General features: G+C 37.0%; 1 protein-coding gene across 1 annotated transcript in view; it reads right to left on the bottom strand.

The window, feature by feature from the left end:
* Positions 1 to 704: 704 nt before the first annotated feature.
* Positions 705 to 21,967, bottom strand: part of LOC104157275 (diphthine--ammonia ligase-like) — a gene marked incomplete at both ends in the record, with an annotated part of 105,882 nt that continues 84,619 nt past the window's right edge. Inside the window, one exon of the mRNA XM_009694558.1 lies at positions 705 to 1,156. Within this exon, the coding sequence (XP_009692860.1) occupies positions 705 to 1,156 (452 nt within the window). The remainder of the gene's footprint in view (positions 1,157 to 21,967) is intronic.

The raw sequence follows: 21,967 nt of genomic DNA on the forward strand, positions 1-21,967 counted from the left end.
ATGGGAGACAGTGTCAAAGGCCTTGCTTATTGTTCTGTATTCTCTTTACTTGGTAAGAGAATGAGATTTTGGAAAAAAAAAAAACATGGGGGAAAAACCAGCAAATTTGTTTGGTTAGCAAGTTCTATTTAAATAAGTTGGTAAGAAATCAGCCTATGTTAAAAACTGGACACCCTCTAATCTAGAAGATACAACACCATTTCCTTGTTTTAAAACATTAATATTTCATTATTTATTCTCAGAAAAGTGCCTGTTAGCACACAGAATTTGGTTATTTGAGCATAGTTCTAGATCATGACAAAAATAGGCTACCAAATGGACAACTGTTCAAAGACTTTTATGCAAAAGATTCATTCTCACGGAATTGATTTGGTTGGAAGAGACCTCTGGGATCATCAAGTCCAACCTTTGCAACCTTTCTACCTGTGTCCAACTCTGAAGTGGGTGGATTTCTCATCAAATCCTCTTTCATGGAATCACAGAATAACTCAGATTGGAGTGAGATTGTCTAATCCAACCTCCTCACTGGTGCGGCCTCACCAGTGCTGAGTACAGGGGGACGATCACTTCCCTAGTCCTGCTGGCCACACTGTTTCTGATAACAAGCCAGGATGCTATAGGTCTTCTTGGCCACCTATCCTTGAAAGGTACTTCTAAAATGTTTTCTACCAATGAAACCTTACATAGAAATAAACAAAAATTACCTTACGCTTAGTATTAACACCTGGTTCCTGTCATCGTAAGTCCTACCTGTTTGTAGTGCTTCAGCATCAAAGACATCCTCCTTGAAGAAAGCTCTAAAAGATAAAGGACTTGCACTGCAGTCTTCTGAAAGTTTCTCAACAGCTTGTCTAAACATAGCAACTAAGTCATGAAGAGGTCCATCTAAATCAAGCTGAGAAGTGGATGGTGAAATCAAGCTCAGACGTACAGAGATTGATGCACAAGATGCAGAACTAGACTCCACAGATTCACACTCAATTTGGAGGCCCTCTGACAACATCTTCATTGCAAAATGTTTTCTTTGGAGTGGATCATCAACTACTGCAACAACATGCCATTCAATGGCAGCATCTCTGGGTAGGTGGGAGATTACAACCACATCAAGCAACCCCCACACTGCAGTTACATCATGATACGTCTCTGAATCTTCAACCTAAAAGATAAACAAAATATTGTGCATATTACAGAGCTGGCAGAAATTAATGTTGCTCATATTCAGCTGATATATTCGAAAAAGTATGTGCAATACAGTTATTTCATGGGGATTGTTTTTCCTCTAAACTTTCCTTCTTACTGAAAAGTCATCTTGAATTTGTCTGACAGTTAATATCTGCTCATTTTTGCAATCTCAAACTACTACTGTGCTTGTACCATTTAAAAAATTTACCATAATGTATTTTGCACTCATTCTGCAATCAAAAAAAACGTCTTTTTGCACACAGTAACTTTTGTCCGTACCAATGGTCTTTGAAGAACAGAAATGGTAGGAACTACTGAAACTACAGAAATTAGTTAGGAAAGCATATAAGATTTATTTGAAAAGTTGGAGTACTAAAGATACAATTCAGATACAGTGAAGATACAGTTCAGATAGTTCTGAACAGCAAAATGATCTTGAACAAATCCTCTTAGAAGATAAAACATGTCTTCTTAACAGCAGAGCTCATTTAGAAAGTATATTTAAATTGTTTTCACATCAACTAGCACATCTAATTAGCTAACTTGGTACGCTAACTCTAAGAAACAGAGTTCCTTTTCTTCTGATGGTATTAAAGAAGGGGGACAGGCTTTCTGTTTACCTGTTTGTCAAAATTTTAGTATAAATTGCATTGTAGCACGTTAACAGGTATAGGAAGTGAATATGATGTTTCAAAATACTGAAACACTCTTCCATGAGACAGAGGAACAAATTGTGAATTTGTAGCCATTTCAATCCAAATTAGTTGTACCTATGTGCGTTAAATAGCACTACCATTGAATCTTAACAAACCTAAGATGAGTTCATAAAATAATTATCTTGTCTATTGTTGTTACATATTCAATCCTTTTTCATCTGAATACAAATAAAAACAAACTTAGAGATTTAAACTAGGAACAATACATTGTGGTGGCTTGACTCCATCCAGCAGCTAAGCACCACACTTGTTTACTTCTCCCCACCAATGGCACAGGTGAGAAAACTTGTGGATCAAGATAAAGATGTTTTAATAAGTGAAGAAAAAAGGAAGAAGGGAGCAAAACAAGCAATACAAGGGCTGTTACTCAACACCTCTCCACCAGCAGACTGACACCCACCTAGACTATAAGCAATGGCTATCCTCCCAAGGACCCTTCCCTTAGTTTTTGTGGCTGAATATGATGTTATATGGTATGCAATATCCCTTTGGTCAGTTGAGGTCAGCTGTCTCAGCTGTGTCCCCTCCCAACTTCTTGTGCACCTCCAGCCTACTCCCTGACAGGGCAGTGTTACAGACAAAGAAGGCCTTGATGCTGTGTAAGTACTGCTCAGTAACAGCTAAAAACCCTGCTGTTTTGATCACAAATCCAAACCATAGCACCATATAGGTTACTATAAAGAAAGGTAACTCCACCGCAGCCAAAATCAGTACACACATTTAGGTCTGCTGTTACTTTATACTTAAATGCATATAGTCATACTCCTATTATGTATACAACAAGGACTATTTATGGAAAGTAATTCCTTTTTGTGATATACATACTCTCAAAAAGTATGAATTTACATTAACTTATCAGCTCTCTGAACACATTTCTTTTTTTGGAACAACTGTTCAAACAGCTGAACAGCTGAAATTCTTATTCTGGGCAGCAGATTTTTTTTTTTTCTTACTTTCTCCCTCATTTTTATAAAGAGACAATATATTGAACTTTTTTAATATTAGTGACTTACACCATCTTCTTTGTGTACACAGATAATAACTTTTTTTACATACCAATTTGCTTACACCACAGTATATACTGGTAATATTGTCCATTGCCTGACCTCTGAAAGCAAAAATAATAACAAGGGAAACCTGTCATTTTGCCTGAAGTCGATACGGCCATATAACTCACAGTACCTTCAATTCACAAGCTCAATTTTCATCCACTTGCTCTCAACTTTGAGTGGAAGAAATGATGACAGGTTACAGGCACTTTATTTCAAAATTCACTCACAAAGTTATTGACAACCATTTTGCAGATAATATCTTTGATGCTTGACCCTCGTGAGCTGTTCACATGAAAAATGCACTTACTTCTATGTTAATGATAGTGGAGTCTAATTCTGTACCAAACATGTAGCAATTGCTTTTAGCATTTCTGGTTTTGATATGGGAACAAAAATAGGGATAATTTGTCTCAAATTGCAGTCACTTCAGTCATAATAAAATCTGAGTACTGTTTGCTTTCAGTACTTTCATTAGGCTAGCTGGGGCTTGTTATTAAGGTACCAACACAGAAATGTTACATTAGCACTTAACAGGAGGAGCACAGTATTCTCCTCTAGGAGATGAATTCTAACCTTGTCAATATAATTCTGCTCTGAGTGCTGTAAAACAGTTTGAAAAGATGAAATACTGGAGCTTTGCACTGAGAAAAAAAAAAGTCATGCTCATTCAGGCTTAAAGGCCACTTTGCTGGCCCAAGGTGCTGAGGTACTGTTTAGAAAAAAAGTCTCAAGAAGCTCTCTCAGGTCACATCAAGCACTAAGACAAACTTTTCTACTTCCCTGTACTTGTCTTAGGTTGTTAAATCAATTACTTGCTATTTCTGCTTGCCTTCAGCTGCCATTTAGAATATGAAGAACTACATTAAAATTAAGGCCAGGAGAAAGTCCATTTCCAAATTTAACAAATGAGAATCATTCTGTGTGAAAGCCTATTCATGGCGCACCTGTACAGCACCATAGCACTCATAACCTTTAACTTTAGAGTTTGCACAAAGCATAAGTGATGGAGCTACTGGGGACCAATAATTTTTCATTGGCTGCTACAGAATCTTACAGAAATACTTCTAACAATGACCTCTCCTGACTTACTTTCAAGAAATTGCTGAGATTTGTGTTGTACATGGATGCTGCATTTATGAGTTACCTGTCAGAAATTTACAATTGTCTTAAACAGCTGAATATCTTTATGGTAGCCTGTCTAGTAAATGAGGATGAATATACAAGGTCTGCTAAGAAATTCTATTCATAAGATGCTGGAACAATCTAAGTAAGTATTAAGAGTGAAAATGAACTATTTTATGATTAAATTGCTTTTTACAATTGATTCTGCACTCTCGTCAATGAGATTCAGCACTCCTGGCAGGCAGATGTGGTACTATGAAGAAAAACATGTTTTTAGGGTCCTTGCCCAATGATACTGTTGTAGACTGTTCTATAAAGGAGTACAGGTTTTGGACTGGTCCTTCTTCTACATTTTCAAAGTCTTGGGAAAAATAAACAAACAGGTAGAAAAGGATACAGCTTGGCTTCTAATTCTTGAAAAAGGAATGTCAAATAATTCTTGGGAACCTCTAAAATTGTTATTATTGAGGGACAGGAAAACTGTTGGGGCAAACACTGTTGAAAGGAGTGATTCCTTAAACTATGTATGACCTGAATTTTACAAATCTTTACAAATTTCATTAGGCTGTTGATGTAGCTGTCATCTAAAGGTATTTGCCCTTAAACACTTATTTTCTAGCTATCAGTATTCAAATGAATTTCAATTCATGGGAGAGGGTCTGCCTGTTGAAGATTCCGGTTTCCACTTATTAGCTTTTCCACAGGATTTAATCCTTTTTAAGAACAAATACTGCAAGGTAGCTTTGCACCAGGAGAAGTTCGAATGTCACAGGGGAAAATGAACAGATCATCAAAGTTCAATGGCTGATAGCTGAGATAATATGGAGACACATGCTACTTCTGTGCTATACTTTTACATGATCTGATTTAAAGAGGGTTTGAAAAGGAAGCCAGGTAACATCATTTCGCTGTGCAGGAGACAGCCTCTGAAAATGAATGACTTGGTAACAATGTCTTCTTTCAGGAATGGATGCAACTGGATCGTCTCAGAGACCACAGTATGACAGGATTATGATTCTGTCATGCCATGAAATGGTAGATCCCAAAACTTTGGACAAAGAGTTGATATGACAAGTGATTTAGCTCCAACTGAATCTCATGTTAGATTGTCCTCAAGACATGATTCACAATATCCTCCTCCTGCCAACAGGATCATCTGCTACTTGATTTATCAAAGGTGGGAAAGTTCCAGAAAGTTTGGAAAAGGAAGCCAAAAAGCAGTTTTTGCTAAATACATGCACTGTATCTATGTCATTCCCTATCCAGAGAAGGACTATGAACACTCTCATTTTTTAACAACACCTTGCTTTGAAAAATACCACAACTCAGCAAAGTGCTTTTCCCACTGTGAAGAAAATACTGATATTCTTCTGGTGATACAATACACATTTCAGTAACTTAGGGAAAAAACAGAAGGTATGGAGTAGATTTTAGGAGGACTGAGAATGTGACTCTCTTATTTACCTGACATTTTATAATACCAAAGTAGGTTGATGCCATATTACTGTAAACACTGAGAAAAGTGCCATGCTAAGCTAAATAACATCTTGGAAAGTCTTCACGGACTGGTTAATAAAGAATCACAGCAGTTGACACTGTCAAGAAAGCAAGTAAAACATTATGAATTCTTAGGAAAGGAATAGAGGACAAAGTGGGTAACATTATGCCACTGTAGAACTTCACAGTTCACCCCCACCTTGAGTAAGATATACAACTCTGGATCTCTCAGCTGAAAAAGTACATATTAGACCCAGAATGTGTTCAGAGGAGGACAAGAAGGATGATCAAAAGCTCTGGAGGGTCTGACTGGAAATGTTCTTCAGCCTTCGTAAGGAGAACATGACAGAAGTTTACAAAATCATACATGACATAAGAAGGGTGGGATAGGGATAAGAACTGATTTTGCATGCTTGTCTTTCTGTACAAGAACTACGGATCATCAAATGACATTAGTAATAGCATGGTTTCAAAAAGAATGATGGCGGCTGACACCTGCAATTCCTTGACAGAGAATGCTGTGGTTGCAAGAACTTTACACGGATTCAAGGGGAGCCTGAACAAGTGCTCAGAACACAGATTCAGTGGGGATTATAAAAGACACATATTAAAAATCTCAGTTAATTCTTAATTCATACAATAGTTTATAATTTATATAAATTAATTATTCATATAATTATTAAAGTTAAGTTAATTTAAATATGAATTAAAATAGTTTGAGGTTGCAAGAATATTAGGGTGGATATATGCTTTTCCTCTTCTTACTGTTCACATCTGCTTAGGGCTACTGTTTGGAGTCAGAATACTAAGCAGAGCTTACACCATTATGGCTATTCTTACATAAGAATTTATCCTTATGCTGATACTAGTGGTGTGTTTGATGAAGAAAAATGACTGGGCTTTCTTGACCGGACTCGTTGAATTTTCACTACTAGTCCCTTCCAACAACCAGTCCTTTCCAACATTTCTGTAATTCTAAGGGAGTTTTATGTTCGTCTGTGACATTCCAGACTGATTTTATACATGAATGGTGAACGCAGAAGCAGAAGAATGCAGATAACAGCTCTGAAGTGCTGCTTCAGCTAGTTGAGTAGAGCTATTGGCATCAGAATATTGGGCTGGAAGAAGTGGGAGTTCGATGTGGTTACACTTGGCCTCTTTCTGAGAAAAAAAAAAAAGTTTCCTCTTCTTTTTTCCAAAACAGAATCACTGGAATCCTACTTCGAGGGCGGCACATGTATCTTCAGTCCCTGCTTATACTAATAGAGACAGAACAGACAACCAAAACACATCTGACAGTCGCAGACAGTGCCAAGCATGAGGTTTGTCTGCTTTAGGCACCTGCCACAGGAACAGGGATCTCCAGCCCTGTTACACTGGGGCCACCCAGACAGTCCGCTGTGTTTTAACCCCTCTAACAAGGTTCTGCAATGGATGCTTAACTCAAATCTGCAAAAGTATAAGGACAATTAGTTGGAAATAGAAGGGGTTGAAGGGCTTGGCTGAAAACTTATTGAAGGCCACAGTACTATAGTTATCAAATGATATCCAATTCAGTAAGGTACCTAATTATGAGAAACAAGAATGGGAACTCTTCCTATACTTTATATTCATGCATTGACTGAAGCCAAAAAGGTAGCTTGGTAGAAACGTTCCTTAGCTAACACTTTTATGAACATGTTTAATGCAAAAATACAAGCCCTTTCATATCACAAGAAGGAAGGTTAACAACAGAGGTTGTCAATTGGTTTTTAAACTTGTGATTAACTTGTATTTATACATTAACGTACAATAGTTATCTGAACCGTTGTGTGCTTAATGCTTTCCTGAGCTTTGCTCAGACACAAGAAGTTATCATATTGCTTCACAGTATTACGAAGTCCTTGCATTTTGTATGCCTTAGTTCTTAGTAAAGAGTCACTCGATTTTCATTGCACATATTCAGGAGAGCTACAGAATACTCTCACAGTAACGAATGCCTAATGCATTCACAATACTGCTACAAAACAAACCAGAACCCAATGCAATGAGCATAGTTAAATAAAAAACGCTGGGCTGTAACGGTTATAAACTAACCTACACAGAGTGTTGTTCTAAAAGTGCTAACCTTGAAGAAGAATTTCTCTAACTCATAGTGCAATTTTTCATAAAAAAAAATAACAATCAAAGGCAGACCTATTAAAATTCCAGTGAAAGCACAGGAACAATAAGTATAGGACAAACCTAGACTCAATCCATTGTATAAGCATTTAACTGTTTTACTTAATTTAATCGAAAAAGATACACATTTCAGCTATTAACATTTATTATATAAATCTGTTTATTTTTGTTCCAAATGAGAAATATTCTGTTTGTGGTGTGAATAAGGACTAAGGTCTACCTACTTCGCAGCTGAATATGGAATCAGGCTGTAAGAGACAGAGATGAATGCGTAATTGCTATCTCTACAAAGAATTGACTTGGAGAACAAAAAGAAAGATACTGTGATGTTACTTTTAGAAGCTGAGTTTATGAAAACCTTCTATGGTATGCATTATTACACCATTATAGCGGCAAGATTAATGTGCCTTTAAATAATACATTTAAAATTTCTTTTACGCTGCCTGCATTAAACAGAGTGCATCAAACTCCTGAGATCCAGTCTAAGCTTTGCTAGAGTCTCTCACAACAATAGGTTTATGACTTTAAAAAGTAAAGATTCCACTAGGAAAACTGCATTAGAATAAAAATGTCAGTTCCTGAAGAAAGTAGGATAGCAGCAATCCTTTTCAACATCCTAGTTTGTCTAATAAATAGGCCACATGCATTCCTGGTATAACAGGCCTGAATTCAGAGAATGAATACCACAGTGTTTTATAACAATAAAATTGTTAAGAATATTCTTTTTGCAAAGCTTATAAAAATAAGGAAGTCTGACATTTAGTATTCCTTCCTGAAATAAAACAGATTATTTGTGGCATGCCAAAAATACAGTAACACAAGACTGGCAGACTAAAAATGAGGTCTTATAAACCTGAATATTTATCATGGAATAAATACTGTTAATATAAAAAGAAACAAGTTCTTCACAAATTTTAGTCCTCTCCACTCCACAACGTGCTAGACAAAGTTGACGGTAGTTCAGTTACCACTGTGTCATGTAGAAACTATTTTGTACAATGTCAACTAGAAAACTGAGCCTATACTTTCTTGGTGTTACTGAACCAGGGAAAATCTAGAGAAAACAAGATTGTTCTTTATTTTTTGTGTCAGCATCTGATAGCATATTTTGCAGAATAATTTTTTTTTGTGCAGTCTTTATCTATCATTAAAACACACAAACATGAAAAAGGGAAAATAGATACAGGGGAACAAATATGGGTACAGAAATTTAGAGGCAGTACTATTTCTAAGGGTACTTTTAATCAATTTTTGTAATTCAAATGGATTTCAAATTAATGTCATCTCTTAATATAATGATTATAATTCCACATGCTGGCATTTGGAAAAAAAAATATCCAAATTAAGTTTTCTTCATAACAAATGTGAAAAATTCTGCATGCAGCCAAGGTAGTGATGCAAAATTAATTATTATACATTAAATGGTCAGCAATTAACATGCCAAGCACTGCAGCTTAACTTTTTCTGGAGAGGCATTTTGCAGGTGAATAAAATGAGCATACCTCAAGTTATATTAGCAAGAGTATAAGAAATCTGAAATCTATACAATATATTGCTGGCTATTATTAGGATTTGTCAAGTTGACGGGCTAAAATTTTATGGTAGTCAACCAAGTATGTCAGAAGAAACTACTACAAAAATTAACTAACATCACTCTTAGGGCTCAAATCCCACAATAAATCTAGCATGAATTTGATTTTATAAGTTGAGACAGCTTTTTGGTGCATAAAGGATATGTTTAAGTCTTTGCAGAATCAAAACTTTCATGATGAATGGTCTCTGAATAGTACTACTGTAAGTATATGTAAGCATTATGTAAAAAAGATAAGCAAATATAGAAACTCATGAAAATAGAGTTCATTAGAAATCAGATCAATAACTCTGTATGATCTATAGCTTACATTGCTCAAACAGAATAATTTAACAACTTGCTATTCTACCTTTTACCATGATCGTCAACAGAGGCCAAGAAGTGGTATAAATTTTTGTCACTTCTGTGAGATAGACAAAAGGGCTCAGCTGAAATTAAAGACATAACCTTACAAGCTCTCTTTTGATTATATTTAGTATATAAGGATATCACTTGCTTGTTAATTTGGCTTCTCTTTTCTATTGTTGGATGTCTGTGTTTTCATCCTTTCATTTCGGAAAGTGAGAAGCTCTGTGACACGATCAAGATAAGAGCAATCAGAATCATGTTTCCATGAAGACATAGTCAGCTTTGAACAAGTCTCTAGAACAAATAAACAACTGAAAGCCTGAAGACTGCAAACAAAGTCTGTAATAACTAGGCTAACACCTCTGCTTTCTGGACTTACCAACCTGGAAGTTTTCTTGAAAAGTAAGCTCAAATAATTACGTGTTAGAATAAATTGAAAGAAAAATAGAAAATACAAACTGGCCTGCTGAAAGAAAGACACAGACTTCTGCACGCACACTAATGGAGAAGGATCTCCTATTTAAGACTGAGACTTCCATTTTTGCTTGATTTATCAGGTAAGTATCACAATCTTGTTCAATCCTATTATCTAAAATCACAGTCTCAATAGTCCTATGGACTTAAGAGTTTTCAACTACTCACTGAATTTTGTACATTTCAATCTCTCTTCAAAATACATTTCATAATTGTGTGTGACAATTATGCCACCATCAGAGCAAAATAAAGATTTTTAAATGTTGGATAATCAGTTATGGGAAGCATGTGATAATATCAAATGGAAAATATACAATACCATTTTCCCCACATTTTTAGATAATTATAAACCTCAGCTATAGCACTCATTATTCAGAGGTAAGCATGTTCAAAGGACTGCAATGAATGTGTCTGGATTGAGAATCTGAGCAGCAGAGGACCACCAGCATGGCTGTCAAAGGGGTATAATGTCTGAAATTCAGAATTAGATGATTAATACTAGCTTTAAAAATGGATATGACTGCTTGAAGGAGAAGATTTTCCCTCTTACTGGGTCCTTAATTACTCCCACTGATACATAATGAGACAGATTAAATCTAACTTTTGTTTATTCTGGTTGGCTTGGGTTTTTTTTGGGGGGGAAGTGGTTTCGTTTCTTGGTTTCTTTTTTTTTTTTTTTTTTTTCCTTCCTGAAGGAACTGTTTATGGCTTCAGCAGAACATTTCAGTAAGCAAGTGCTCTGATACAATATGAATACCTGTACTTTTTTCCCTAAGTCAAAGGGGTCAGGAAAGGATTTTCACTTTTGTTAAGTGCATGCAAACCTTTGGTTGGTTGGCTTATACTGCAGAAGTAGCCATGCTACTATGTGTGCTTACCAACCTGATAAACACCCTTCCTACTGCATGCGAAGCTCAGCCTGTTGGTTCTCATCCTGTGGCATAAAGTATTTTAAACTCTTAAAGTCTGATATATTTTAGTCTAAGTACACTCACAGAGTTCAAAATAGGAATTTCTGGGTGAAATGTAATGGTCTGTGATATACAGGTCAGACTAAATGATCTAATGGTGCCTTCTGGCTGCACAAGCTACTTAAGCTATGAAATCCGTTTTACCCACTACTTACACTCAGTCTTTCTACCAGCGCTACAGTGCCTGAACTCTAAAAACCCACACTAAGAAGGCAACCACGTTACTCATTATGGCCTTTAATATCCCTTGCTGATAGTTTTAAATTTTTAAACAGCTGTACCTGTCGTGCTCCCTTTTATGTGTTCACATAGTTACAGATATAATTTTGGAAGCAAAATATCTAAACAGTAAGCATAATAAAAATGAAACAGGTTAAAGCTTATTAGCAGTAGGGAGCAGATGTAGCAAAATTCTGCCAGTTCCCCTACATTTCCTCCCCAGCAGGGACTTTCTGTCAAGCTGTGAGTTAGTTCTATACAATAATGCAGACTGCTGTTACTGCAATTGCACCTTCTATACCTCGCTATTGTACTAAAAATTCACTTTGATTTTTGATTTCTTCCTTCATAATAATAATATTTTAAGCAGTTCCTACAGAGCTAAATGCAAATTCAAGCACTGCATGCTAAATGCTCAAAAGAGCATGAAAATGTAAAATTGATAAGAAAATAATTACATATTGAAAAGCTGTTTTATTTGCCTTAAAACTATTAACTTTCTCTCAACAAACTAAAGGTTCCTGAGCCAAGAGATAACCAGTTAATGACTGAAGTTAAAATTCCTTGAAATACCTCTCAAACATACATCATTCAATATATCAGTTACAATGTGGAAAAAAGATAACTATTTAAGGAACAAAGTCATAAATTGATAGCAATATAAACTGAAAGCAAATGAAGTCTGCCACATGAAACATGATCACAGACTGTCACTCTGAGGGTTTTATTCTTCATGTGTAGCGTCAAAAATAAGCACTTAGGAAAGAGAGTTAAACTGAATTAAGGATGTTCAAGATGGAAAGATCTACTTGAAAATCACTTGAGAGTGTGTACCCAAATGGGACAGAAAACGAGAAAAGTTAATGGTCAAAATCTATTTTGTGGGCATTAAGGATAACTGATTTTATGATTTAGAATTCAAATTTCAGATAGTGATTGCAAAGATGTTTTTTCTTTGAAAGTCTGCTTTCCTTCTGAACTTTGACCTTGGGCTTTGGAAGTAATTTTCAAACCAAATGTCAGCTTTTACCTCATGTATTCTAACTACAATCACCTGTTCACCTGTATACATATCGCACTATTAGCTTCTGTTGTTAAACCTATAATTAAATTTTGCAGTATGCAATGAAGAAAATTGTATGCTTCTGGATGCAGAAGAAAAACAATTTGAAAATTCTAGTGGCATTATTAAACTTATATTAATTGCCAGGCTCTCCCTCATTGAGACAGCCACCTTTATTAGTAATATGATATCTAGATGTGCAATCAAAAATTATTTTGAATGTGGCACTTCTTAGTAAACAAAGATTTTTAGTGGAAAACACAAACATTTACATTCCTTCATCTTGCATATTTGTGTATTTTTGGGGCAAATGTTTGTTTTCAGCAGTGTAGTCAGTTACTTTCATTTTTAATATGGTACAGCTGCAAAGCAAGATCAGTTAAATGGAATATAACAGGACTATTAGGACTGCACATGCCCTTTATTTTAAGTCAAGCCATTTATATTGGTCAATAATGTCCTACATACGGTTTGGAAGTGGGATTTTACAGGACAGGGTTTTCCTTCAGTTCAATGTTACAGGAGTCAAACTCAAGTGGTGCAATTCAGGCAATCTCTTACAGTCCACTGTGGTGGGTTGCCCCTGGCTGGCAGGTAAGATCCCCCCTAGTCGTGTGCTCACAGCCCCCACAGCGGGATGGGGGGAAAGACTCAGGAGGGCAAAAGCGAGAAAAAATCATGGGTGGAAATACAGACAGTTTAATGACAGAAGGAAAGAGAAAAAAATAAAGGCAATCACTCACCACCTCCCACCAGCAGACTGATGCCCTGCCAGTCTCCAAGCAATGGCTACTTTAGAAAAAACTCACCCCCGCTCCAGTTTTTATTGTCAAGCATGAATTTGTGTGGTATACAATACCTCTTCGGTCCATTCAGGTCAGCTGTCTCAGCTGTGTCTCCTCCCAGCTTCTTGCCAAACCTCAGCCTGCCTGCTGGGTGTGGGCAAAGTTGGAAAAAGAGAAAGCCTTGATGCTGTGCAGGCACTGCTTGGCAACAGCCAACACTGGTCTGCTATCAACACGGTGTTAGTCACCAATCCAAAACACAGCACTATAGGGGCTCCTATGAAGAAAATTAACTCTATCCCAGCTAGACACACTACATCCACTCACGAGAGGAAGTTCACAATAACCTAAAAATTATAAGCCAAGTTTGAGTTAAATGCATAACTGTTCTCAGCAGTCATTGGAATACAACATATGGAAGGCAAACTCATTCTCCTGAAGATGGAAGACATGTCTCTCAGATTACTACTAAAATATATATTGGGTTCTCAACTCTTCTGTTCCTGAAGGCAGGTGAGTCCATGTACAGAAGATTAGAACTGATGCCCTGCCAGTCTCCAAGCAATGGCTACTTTAGAAAAAACTCACCCCCGCTCCAGTTTTTATTGTCAAGCATGAATTTGTGTGGTATACAATACCTCTTCGGTCCATTCAGGTCAGCTGTCTCAGCTGTGTCTCCTCCCAGCTTCTTGCCAAACCTCAGCCTGCCTGCTGGGTGTGGGCAAAGTTGGAAAAAGAGAAAGCCTTGATGCTGTGCAGGCACTGCTTGGCAACAGCCAACACTGGTCTGCTATCAACACGGTGTTAGTCACCAATCCAAAACACAGCACTATAGGGGCTCCTATGAAGAAAATTAACTCTATCCCAGCTAGACACACTACATCCACTCACGAGAGGAAGTTCACAATAACCTAAAAATTATAAGCCAAGTTTGAGTTAAATGCATAACTGTTCTCAGCAGTCATTGGAATACAACATATGGAAGGCAAACTCATTCTCCTGAAGATGGAAGACATGTCTCTCAGATTACTACTAAAATATATATTGGGTTCTCAACTCTTCTGTTCCTGAAGGCAGGTGAGTCCATGTACAGAAGATTAGAGTGGAAAGTTTTCAATAAATGGCCTTTAAGTGACATGTGTTAATATATATGCTTGTTAAAAGTTGTTATACTAAGAAAAAACCCCAAATATATATATTCATGGATATGTATGTAATGTGTATTTATCTATATGCATATATATGTATAGGAGGAGGGAGGGAAAGAAAAAAATACCTATACATTTCCCCCCCTGTAATTCTGCAGAACATGCACAGAGAGACTATGAGACTATGCATTACTGAACAGGTATCTACAACTCCATGCAAACATTCATGTGACAAATTACGATAAAACTTTACCAAAAATACACTTAACAGTTACACTTTCCTCTTTTAAACTCGCTTCTTCGTTGAGATATATGCAGAAGTAACTACTTTGTCAACTACAGGAGATGGCCAGAATGTTTCCAAAAAGCTGCTTATAAGCAAGATGCATAAAGACCTGCATAATATTAACACTGAACAATGTCCAAAAGAAAATCAAAGTTAGATTTCAAGTGTTACCAGCTGTGTCCATCATGTTACAACTAAAGGACTGACGAGAACTATACACATGTATCACATCAGCTGGAAGCATTTTTATTTTTCATTTATGAAGCTGAATAAATACAGAGAGGAAGCTGAAAGTGATTATTCACTGCTGAGCTGGCAAGCATGTTACTGAGTATTGACCAGTTAGCACTGCTCATTTGTGGTATGCAAAAATTTAAAGAGGTTTGAAAATAATGCTAGCTTACTTTGATGCTGTCTTATGTACTTCTTTGAAAGTGGAATACAGGAAAGGATAAATAATTTTTGGTTTACTTTGACTTTTATGAGTAAAAAAATTGAAGATCTATTATTAATTTTGAAGTCCATGTGATAAGCTTCAAAGAAGAGGAGGAGGAAGAGGAAATGAAATTGCTATTATGACAAGAACACAGAACTAGAGATGAGGATAATCAAATACTGAAATTTGGTAGGATCCTTTCGATTGTACTATACACTAGTAAAGAAGTACTTCCACTGTAATAAAGAAGATATTTTCCTGAGTTAATTTCTTTCTTTTTTTCTCTTTCAAGTTTTTGGTGGTAGAAGATCATAACTGTATCTGAGTAGAGATAGGATTCTTGCAGAGTTTCAAAAGGAAGGGATGGTATTTTGAGCTCTAATTTTGACTGCAGCTTGATGAGGGAGAAGGCCAGGTGTGAATTTTCCTAGTTAATTGTGGAGTTTCTCTTCAGTGATAATTTGATGAATCTATTTGTGGTGTTAACCCCAGGCAGCAGCTAACCACCCACCCAGCCGCTCGCTCACCCCACAGCCCTGACAGGACAGGAGAGACAACAGGAAGAGCAAAAATGAGAGAACTCTTGGGTTGAGATAAAGACAGTTTAATAAGTGACAAGAATAAAACTAGTGATGCAAAGGCAACCATTCATCACCTCTCACCAGCAGATCAATGCCCAGCCAGCCTCTGGGGAACAGCCACCTTGGAAGACGAAAATCCCATTTTTATTGCTAAGCATGATGTTATATGGTATGGGATATCCCTTTGGCTGCCTCTTGCCCACCCCCAGTCTACTTGGTGGGGTTACTGAGTAGGAAAAACAGAAAACCTTGACACTGTGCAACATTAGTGTGTTAGCAACACTTGTTTCAGCCACAAATCCAAAACACAGCAGCACAGGGGCTGCTATGAAGAAAGTTAACTGCCTCCCAGCCAGACCCTGTACACTATTCAACAGCTGAGCTTCCTTCCTGCAACAGGACTGCTTTTCCAGGCCCTGCATAACCATGGCAAAGAGGATATTGCCCACAGATTTAAGGGGAGGACTTTCAGTACAGAACTTTGACTAGTTTCTGAGATCTGAGTTTTCTGATTTTTATTGAGCTAACACTGAAGAGACAAGTTAAAAATCCCTCCCTGGAAAAGACCAAGATCTAGAATAGCTACTTAGCTCTTAACATCAGACTACTTGTCACTGACTTGGAAGGACAGTTTTTGCGGTGTCTGAAAGAGATTAACCTGCTATATTTTTAGGAAGGACCAGTGGTCAATAAAACCATCTATGTAGGTTTGGGTGGTAATCTGACTCTTCTTGCAGTCCTGATCAGCAGGATTAACTCATCCGAAGAACAAAAAAATATTCGAAGCTGATGATTTTCCTGAAATTCCTTCCTTCATTGTGGGGATTTAAAGCATCCTACATATGATTAGGACTACAGCTTAATAGGGAAGTTTCCTGAGTGAAAATAGGACCTTGATCACTTTTCAACCAAAATGGCATTCTCCCCTCTTTATAGAGGCACTGACAACAGGTACTCGCCTTGGGGCTGAAATCCTGTTAATAGCTTCCACTGTCATCACACATAAGACTTTTGACCATAAGTTCTGGCTTAAGCAAAGAGTGGATGCTTATGCCCTCTTGCTTAGCACAAAAGTGACAGGCTCAAAATAGAATTAATATTTTCAGCAAAGGAGATGAAGAATTACCCAAAAATACCCTTATAAGGGAACTGCTGCAGGGGAAAATCAGTCAGCCTGGATGAACTAGGCTGTTCACCATCCTAAATAACTTGACATCCATTTCTTCACTGTGTCTAACTGAAAAACAATGTTCAAATGCGTGTATATATTACCTGTAAATAGCAAATAAGCTAGTGTAAATCATGGAAATCAGAGTTATGCTGACTTATACCAGCTGAGGATTTCATTGTATCTGTATCTATCTACACAAACATTTACACAAGAAATGCTCTCCTTTCTTATTTTCTATTGTTCATATTTTATGTTTACATTCTACAAGTTACAGAATCACAGAATGGTCACGTTTGGAAGGGACCTCTGGAGATCACCTAGTCCAACCCCCCTGCCAAAGCAGGGTCACCTACAGCAAGTTGCACAGGATCGTGTCCAGGTGGGTTCTGAATATCTCTAGAGAAGGAGACTTCACAACCTCTCTGGGCAGTCTGTTCCAGTGCTCTGCCAGCCTCAAGGTATAGCAGTTCTTCCTCATATTCAGATGAAACTTCCTGTGTTTCAGTGTGTGCTTGCTGACCCTTAACCTGTTGCTGGGCACCATTGAAAAGAGTCTGGCCCCATCTTTGTGACACTTGCCCTTAAGGTATTTATAAACATTGATAAGATCTCCTCTCAGTCTTCTCTTCTCCAGGCTGAACAGACCCAGCTCTCTCAGCCTTTCCTCATAAGGGAGATGCTCCAGTCCCCTCATCATCTTTGTTGCCCTCCGCTGGACTCTGTCCAGTAGTTCCTTGTCTTTTTTGAACTGGGGAGCCCAGAACTGGACACAGTACTCCAGATGTGGCCTCACCAGGGCAGACTGGAGGGGGAAGATAACCTTCCTCGACCTGCTGCCCACACTCTTCCTCATGCACCCCAAGATACCATTGGCCTTCCCATTACATTCTTGTATACTGTTTAGAACATTATGCAATCATATGATCTTTTATGTATATTCAATTTCTAGTAATGGCTTTAGTTAAAATCATGTAGACTGCTTCATTCTTCTTTTTGTTGACTATATTCCTTTTTAAAATTCATTAAGCCTCCACTAAGGTTACAAATAGAATATCATAATCTTAGTTTAAAAAAAAAGTGAAAGTGGCAATCCTTTCACCTCCCATTGTGGCCCAGTGTCAAAAGGCAGAGTATTTTCAAGGACCTCTGGAGTTCCACTATCTGCATTTGACCTGTGTTAAATATTCTCATTACAGTTGCTTCAAATGAATACAAAAGCTTTGTTTAATCTGAACACAGGGGAAATACACTAGGCACAAGATGAAAGAGCCACTACCACTGTATTATTTGAATGCACTGCGTGCTCTTAACATGGGCCATAAAAGAAGCCTGGTTTAATATATCAAACTGTGGAACATTCAAAATAGCATCTAGTAGCAACACAAATGTTATAAACCTGATGAGACAAAAAAGGGAAACGGAAACATGTATTTTCTTCCTACTGAATTTTTAATAGGCAGAGGTACTGACTGGTGGCAATGTTTTTCCAAAACTTTTAGTTTCCTTCTGGTAATATTACCAATTATATTAATTAATCTACACAAGATTTTACTGCAATGTAAATGTAGCAGGGTTCTAATCTATCATTTATACCTTTATAATACAAATTTACTTCTGTTCCTCACATTTTAACTATTCTGTTCAAGAAACTGGTAAAAGAAGGAGGCCAATTAATTTAGTATTACCTATACTACTATCTTTAGGACACAGAATTTGCAATACTATTTGGAAATCTAACAATTGTGTTAAACATAGGTATTAACCAACACATATAATAAAATATACAAAACGTGTACCTGAATATTAGACTTATAAACATCTTTTCAGGATGGTGAAAAAGTACATACCCTCTCACAGAAAATTGGAGGGTTTTATATTCCTTTTCAGTTTTATGGTAATTTTCTCTATAGGTAAAGAGGATCTTAAACCTCCGTCCAATCCTTTGCAGCAAGAGAAACCTTCGACTTCCACTATTTGAACAGAAGCTCTTTCTGTTCTACTTGGAATAAAGTCTCACAGAATGTGTGAATTTTATTTAAATTCATGACAGTCTGTATACTTCAAATACTACAGGCACGTCTGAACAATGCTACAGACTGCTGTGTTACAGATGCATGATGCCATTCTAAACGACTGCCATGAAAATATAATAATTACTCCAGAAAACTACTGCATGTACCTAGACAGCTTCTGGTTCAGGATTTAACTTGTTTATAACTTGGGACTTGTGCATTATTTGGTATGCAAAGTGGAAAGACACAGGGTAGTACCAATAGTATTTACAGGAGTGTCAAAAGAGGCACAATGCGGGGGGTCCCTAGAATAAGCCCAGTGCCCCTAGATGAGTGCTCTTAGATATTTTTAAAAAATCCTAGTTCAGGCTCATTTACATCTTTTGACATCTAAACGGTTTCTAAATCTGGCCCAAAAGGTTTAAATTTAGATACTTAAAAGTTGGCATCAAGTTACCTGAGTGCTGAAATAAGCAAGGAACCATTCACAATATATCTCAGATAAAACGTTGTGAATCTTTTTTTCAACACTTCTGGATTACATGCTATTAAGACACACATTGTCAACAACCTGACTGGCATTCCTGACAGAATGAAAGTGAACTGTAGCACTGTTTGCTGGATTTGAAACAATCATGGGACCACAGCAACTCATCCTGAATGCTTACCATCAAAAAAGAAAGCTTCTGTCAGAAGAAGGTGGGCTGGAGAACTTTTAAAGTTTCTGGTACATTTGCTCAGGAATTTATTGGAGGGAGAGGACCAGACAACTAACGTCCAAATGCAAGCTGGGTTACAAAAGCCAAAAGACACATATTTTTTCATGTCACAGCAAGTATTTCGCCAGGTAGATATTTCATTACTGAGGATGAAAAATACAGTGGCAGCTGCCTAATAAAATAACTCAGAGTGGAATTGATCTATAATATCATAAACTGAAGAAAAAATAGTATGTATAAAATGAATTGCTCAATCAAAATGTATAAGCTAATGGCCTTAGGGCTATTAATACATCTTGCAATTACATTAAATATTCTCTTTCTATGCAACTCTGTTTTCTAATCTTAACAAAATATACTTTTCACTGTTTCAAAATCTCCCTTCATCAATATTTTGGGTTCACTTAAAAATACAGGCAATCCTAAACTTTGTGTTGGTAACAAAACATTGTGTACTACAGGTACTAAAGTATTTCCCTATACATTTTTCTTTTTATAACAAAGAAATCTGGGATAACATTTCAGGTATTTCTGGAAAATCTGCCTCCGAGTTTTTAGCATTCAGTCACGTTTATCAAGAACTGTATTTCAAAAGCAGCAAGCCTCCAAGTTCTTCTGCAAGTAAGTTAACGTGCTCTTAACTCACAGGAAAAAAAGAACTCGTAGTACTTTGCCATGGAATATACATTTGAATAGCAACAGCCCAAACCAGTATATATTACACAGTTTATCAAAATTGATATATTTTACTGGCCTAGCTATACCAAATCTTGCTGAGGATTAGCAAAATGTAAAAAGAGTAAAACATAGCAGTTAAACAAGTTGGAATGCCTGAAATCTTGAGACAGTACAGCATGTTTCTTCTCTGTATTGGTGAGGATAACAAAAGAAAGCAAAAAGCAGTCATTTGGAGGTAGGAAATAAATGTAATCATGATCTTGCCCATCTCAGTCTAGTGGAGTCTGTTGTACAGACAGAAGTACAATCCACCACTTGAAATACTCTAACAAAGTACTATAGGAATGGTTCTGCACGGAGAGCCCATGGGGAGGAGAAAAATAAGGCAGGAGGTGGACTCAGCTCCCAACTAGATATAGTGGGAGTACTGTTTAAATGGTACAACTCAACCCCTACTGAATAAAACGCGAATGCAAAGTAAATGAATAAAATTTTGCAGGCACAGTCACTGTTATATCATTATACAATAATAATTTGGAATAATTCCATCTATCAATAATGCCATCTGTCCCATCCAATACAAATGGACTACAACCCATCTGGCTTATTTTTTTCTATTGATTATTCCGCTGAATGAGTTAGCAAAACCGCTTATAAAATCATCATATTACATGACACTGTCATTAAAATATGTGAAGTAAAGAGAAACACAAGATGAGACTTAATTGGAAAACTGTCAGTTCTTCTTCCAGAAAGTTTTAGTAATGGTATAAACTTTTTTTTTTTTGGCTACTTAAAAAAAAAAATTAAAAAAACTCTAAATGGTAACTACTAGATTAGGCAGAAACTCTTCTACCACACAATTGTTACTATTTCTGATTAGGTATGTTAGAGAAGCTCCCTAAATGTACCTCCTCAAGACTGTCAGAATGTCCCAAAGTGTAACTGGGAATCACAAAGAAACTGTGGAAGGACTGTAACTTAAAAATATGGTGGGAGGAAGCTGCCGATGGCTGGCACTTGTATTTGTTAATTCCAATTATTTTTGCTAGGGTTTAGCTTTGATTATTTGTTTGCATAATTGTCTTTATGCTATTTTTGCAGCCTCTGTTTTTTCTTTTGATTTTAACTAGTGCTTCCCTCAACCAGATTTTAATTTCTACAACTGCAGTCTGTTTTTTCTTTTGACTTTAACCACTGCTTCCCTTAACTATATTTTAATTTCTCCAAAAGCCACTGCTTAACAACAATGCACCCTTATCCATCTACAGAACTTAAATGCTGACCTCGGCTGCCTCACTCTCGATCTCAGTTCCTACAATACCCTTTTAGTCTTAACAAATGAAATCTCTCTTGTGTACATTCAAAATGTTGATTCAAAGATCTTTTTGTTAGCCTAGTGATTTAAGGTGGTTTTTTTTTTTAGTGAGACCTCAGTGGGGCTGTTTTTTTATCCTTCCCTCCTCACTAGTTTTTTCTTTCTACTACAACCTTCCATCCCTCCACCAGATTTCTGTTTACTCTGTCACCCTGAATGTTTTTTCCAATGACACAGTGACTCAAAGGGACATAGGAAGGAAGAAGAGAGAGACAGGGGCTGGATTCCAGCTCTAAGGACACAACCCTTGACGGCTGTGGGTAACTGGAGTTCAGAGAGGCAATGCTCGGGGTTATACTGGAGGGGTGAGGCTGCAGTGAATGGTGCTGGGAGCACAGATACTGAGCTGCCATCTGGAGTGAGGGAAATCAGGATGAC

Source organism: Cariama cristata, unplaced genomic scaffold, assembly GCF_000690535.1.
Source record: "Cariama cristata isolate BGI_N322 unplaced genomic scaffold, ASM69053v1 scaffold7532, whole genome shotgun sequence".
NCBI classification, from domain to species: domain Eukaryota; kingdom Metazoa; phylum Chordata; class Aves; order Cariamiformes; family Cariamidae; genus Cariama; species Cariama cristata.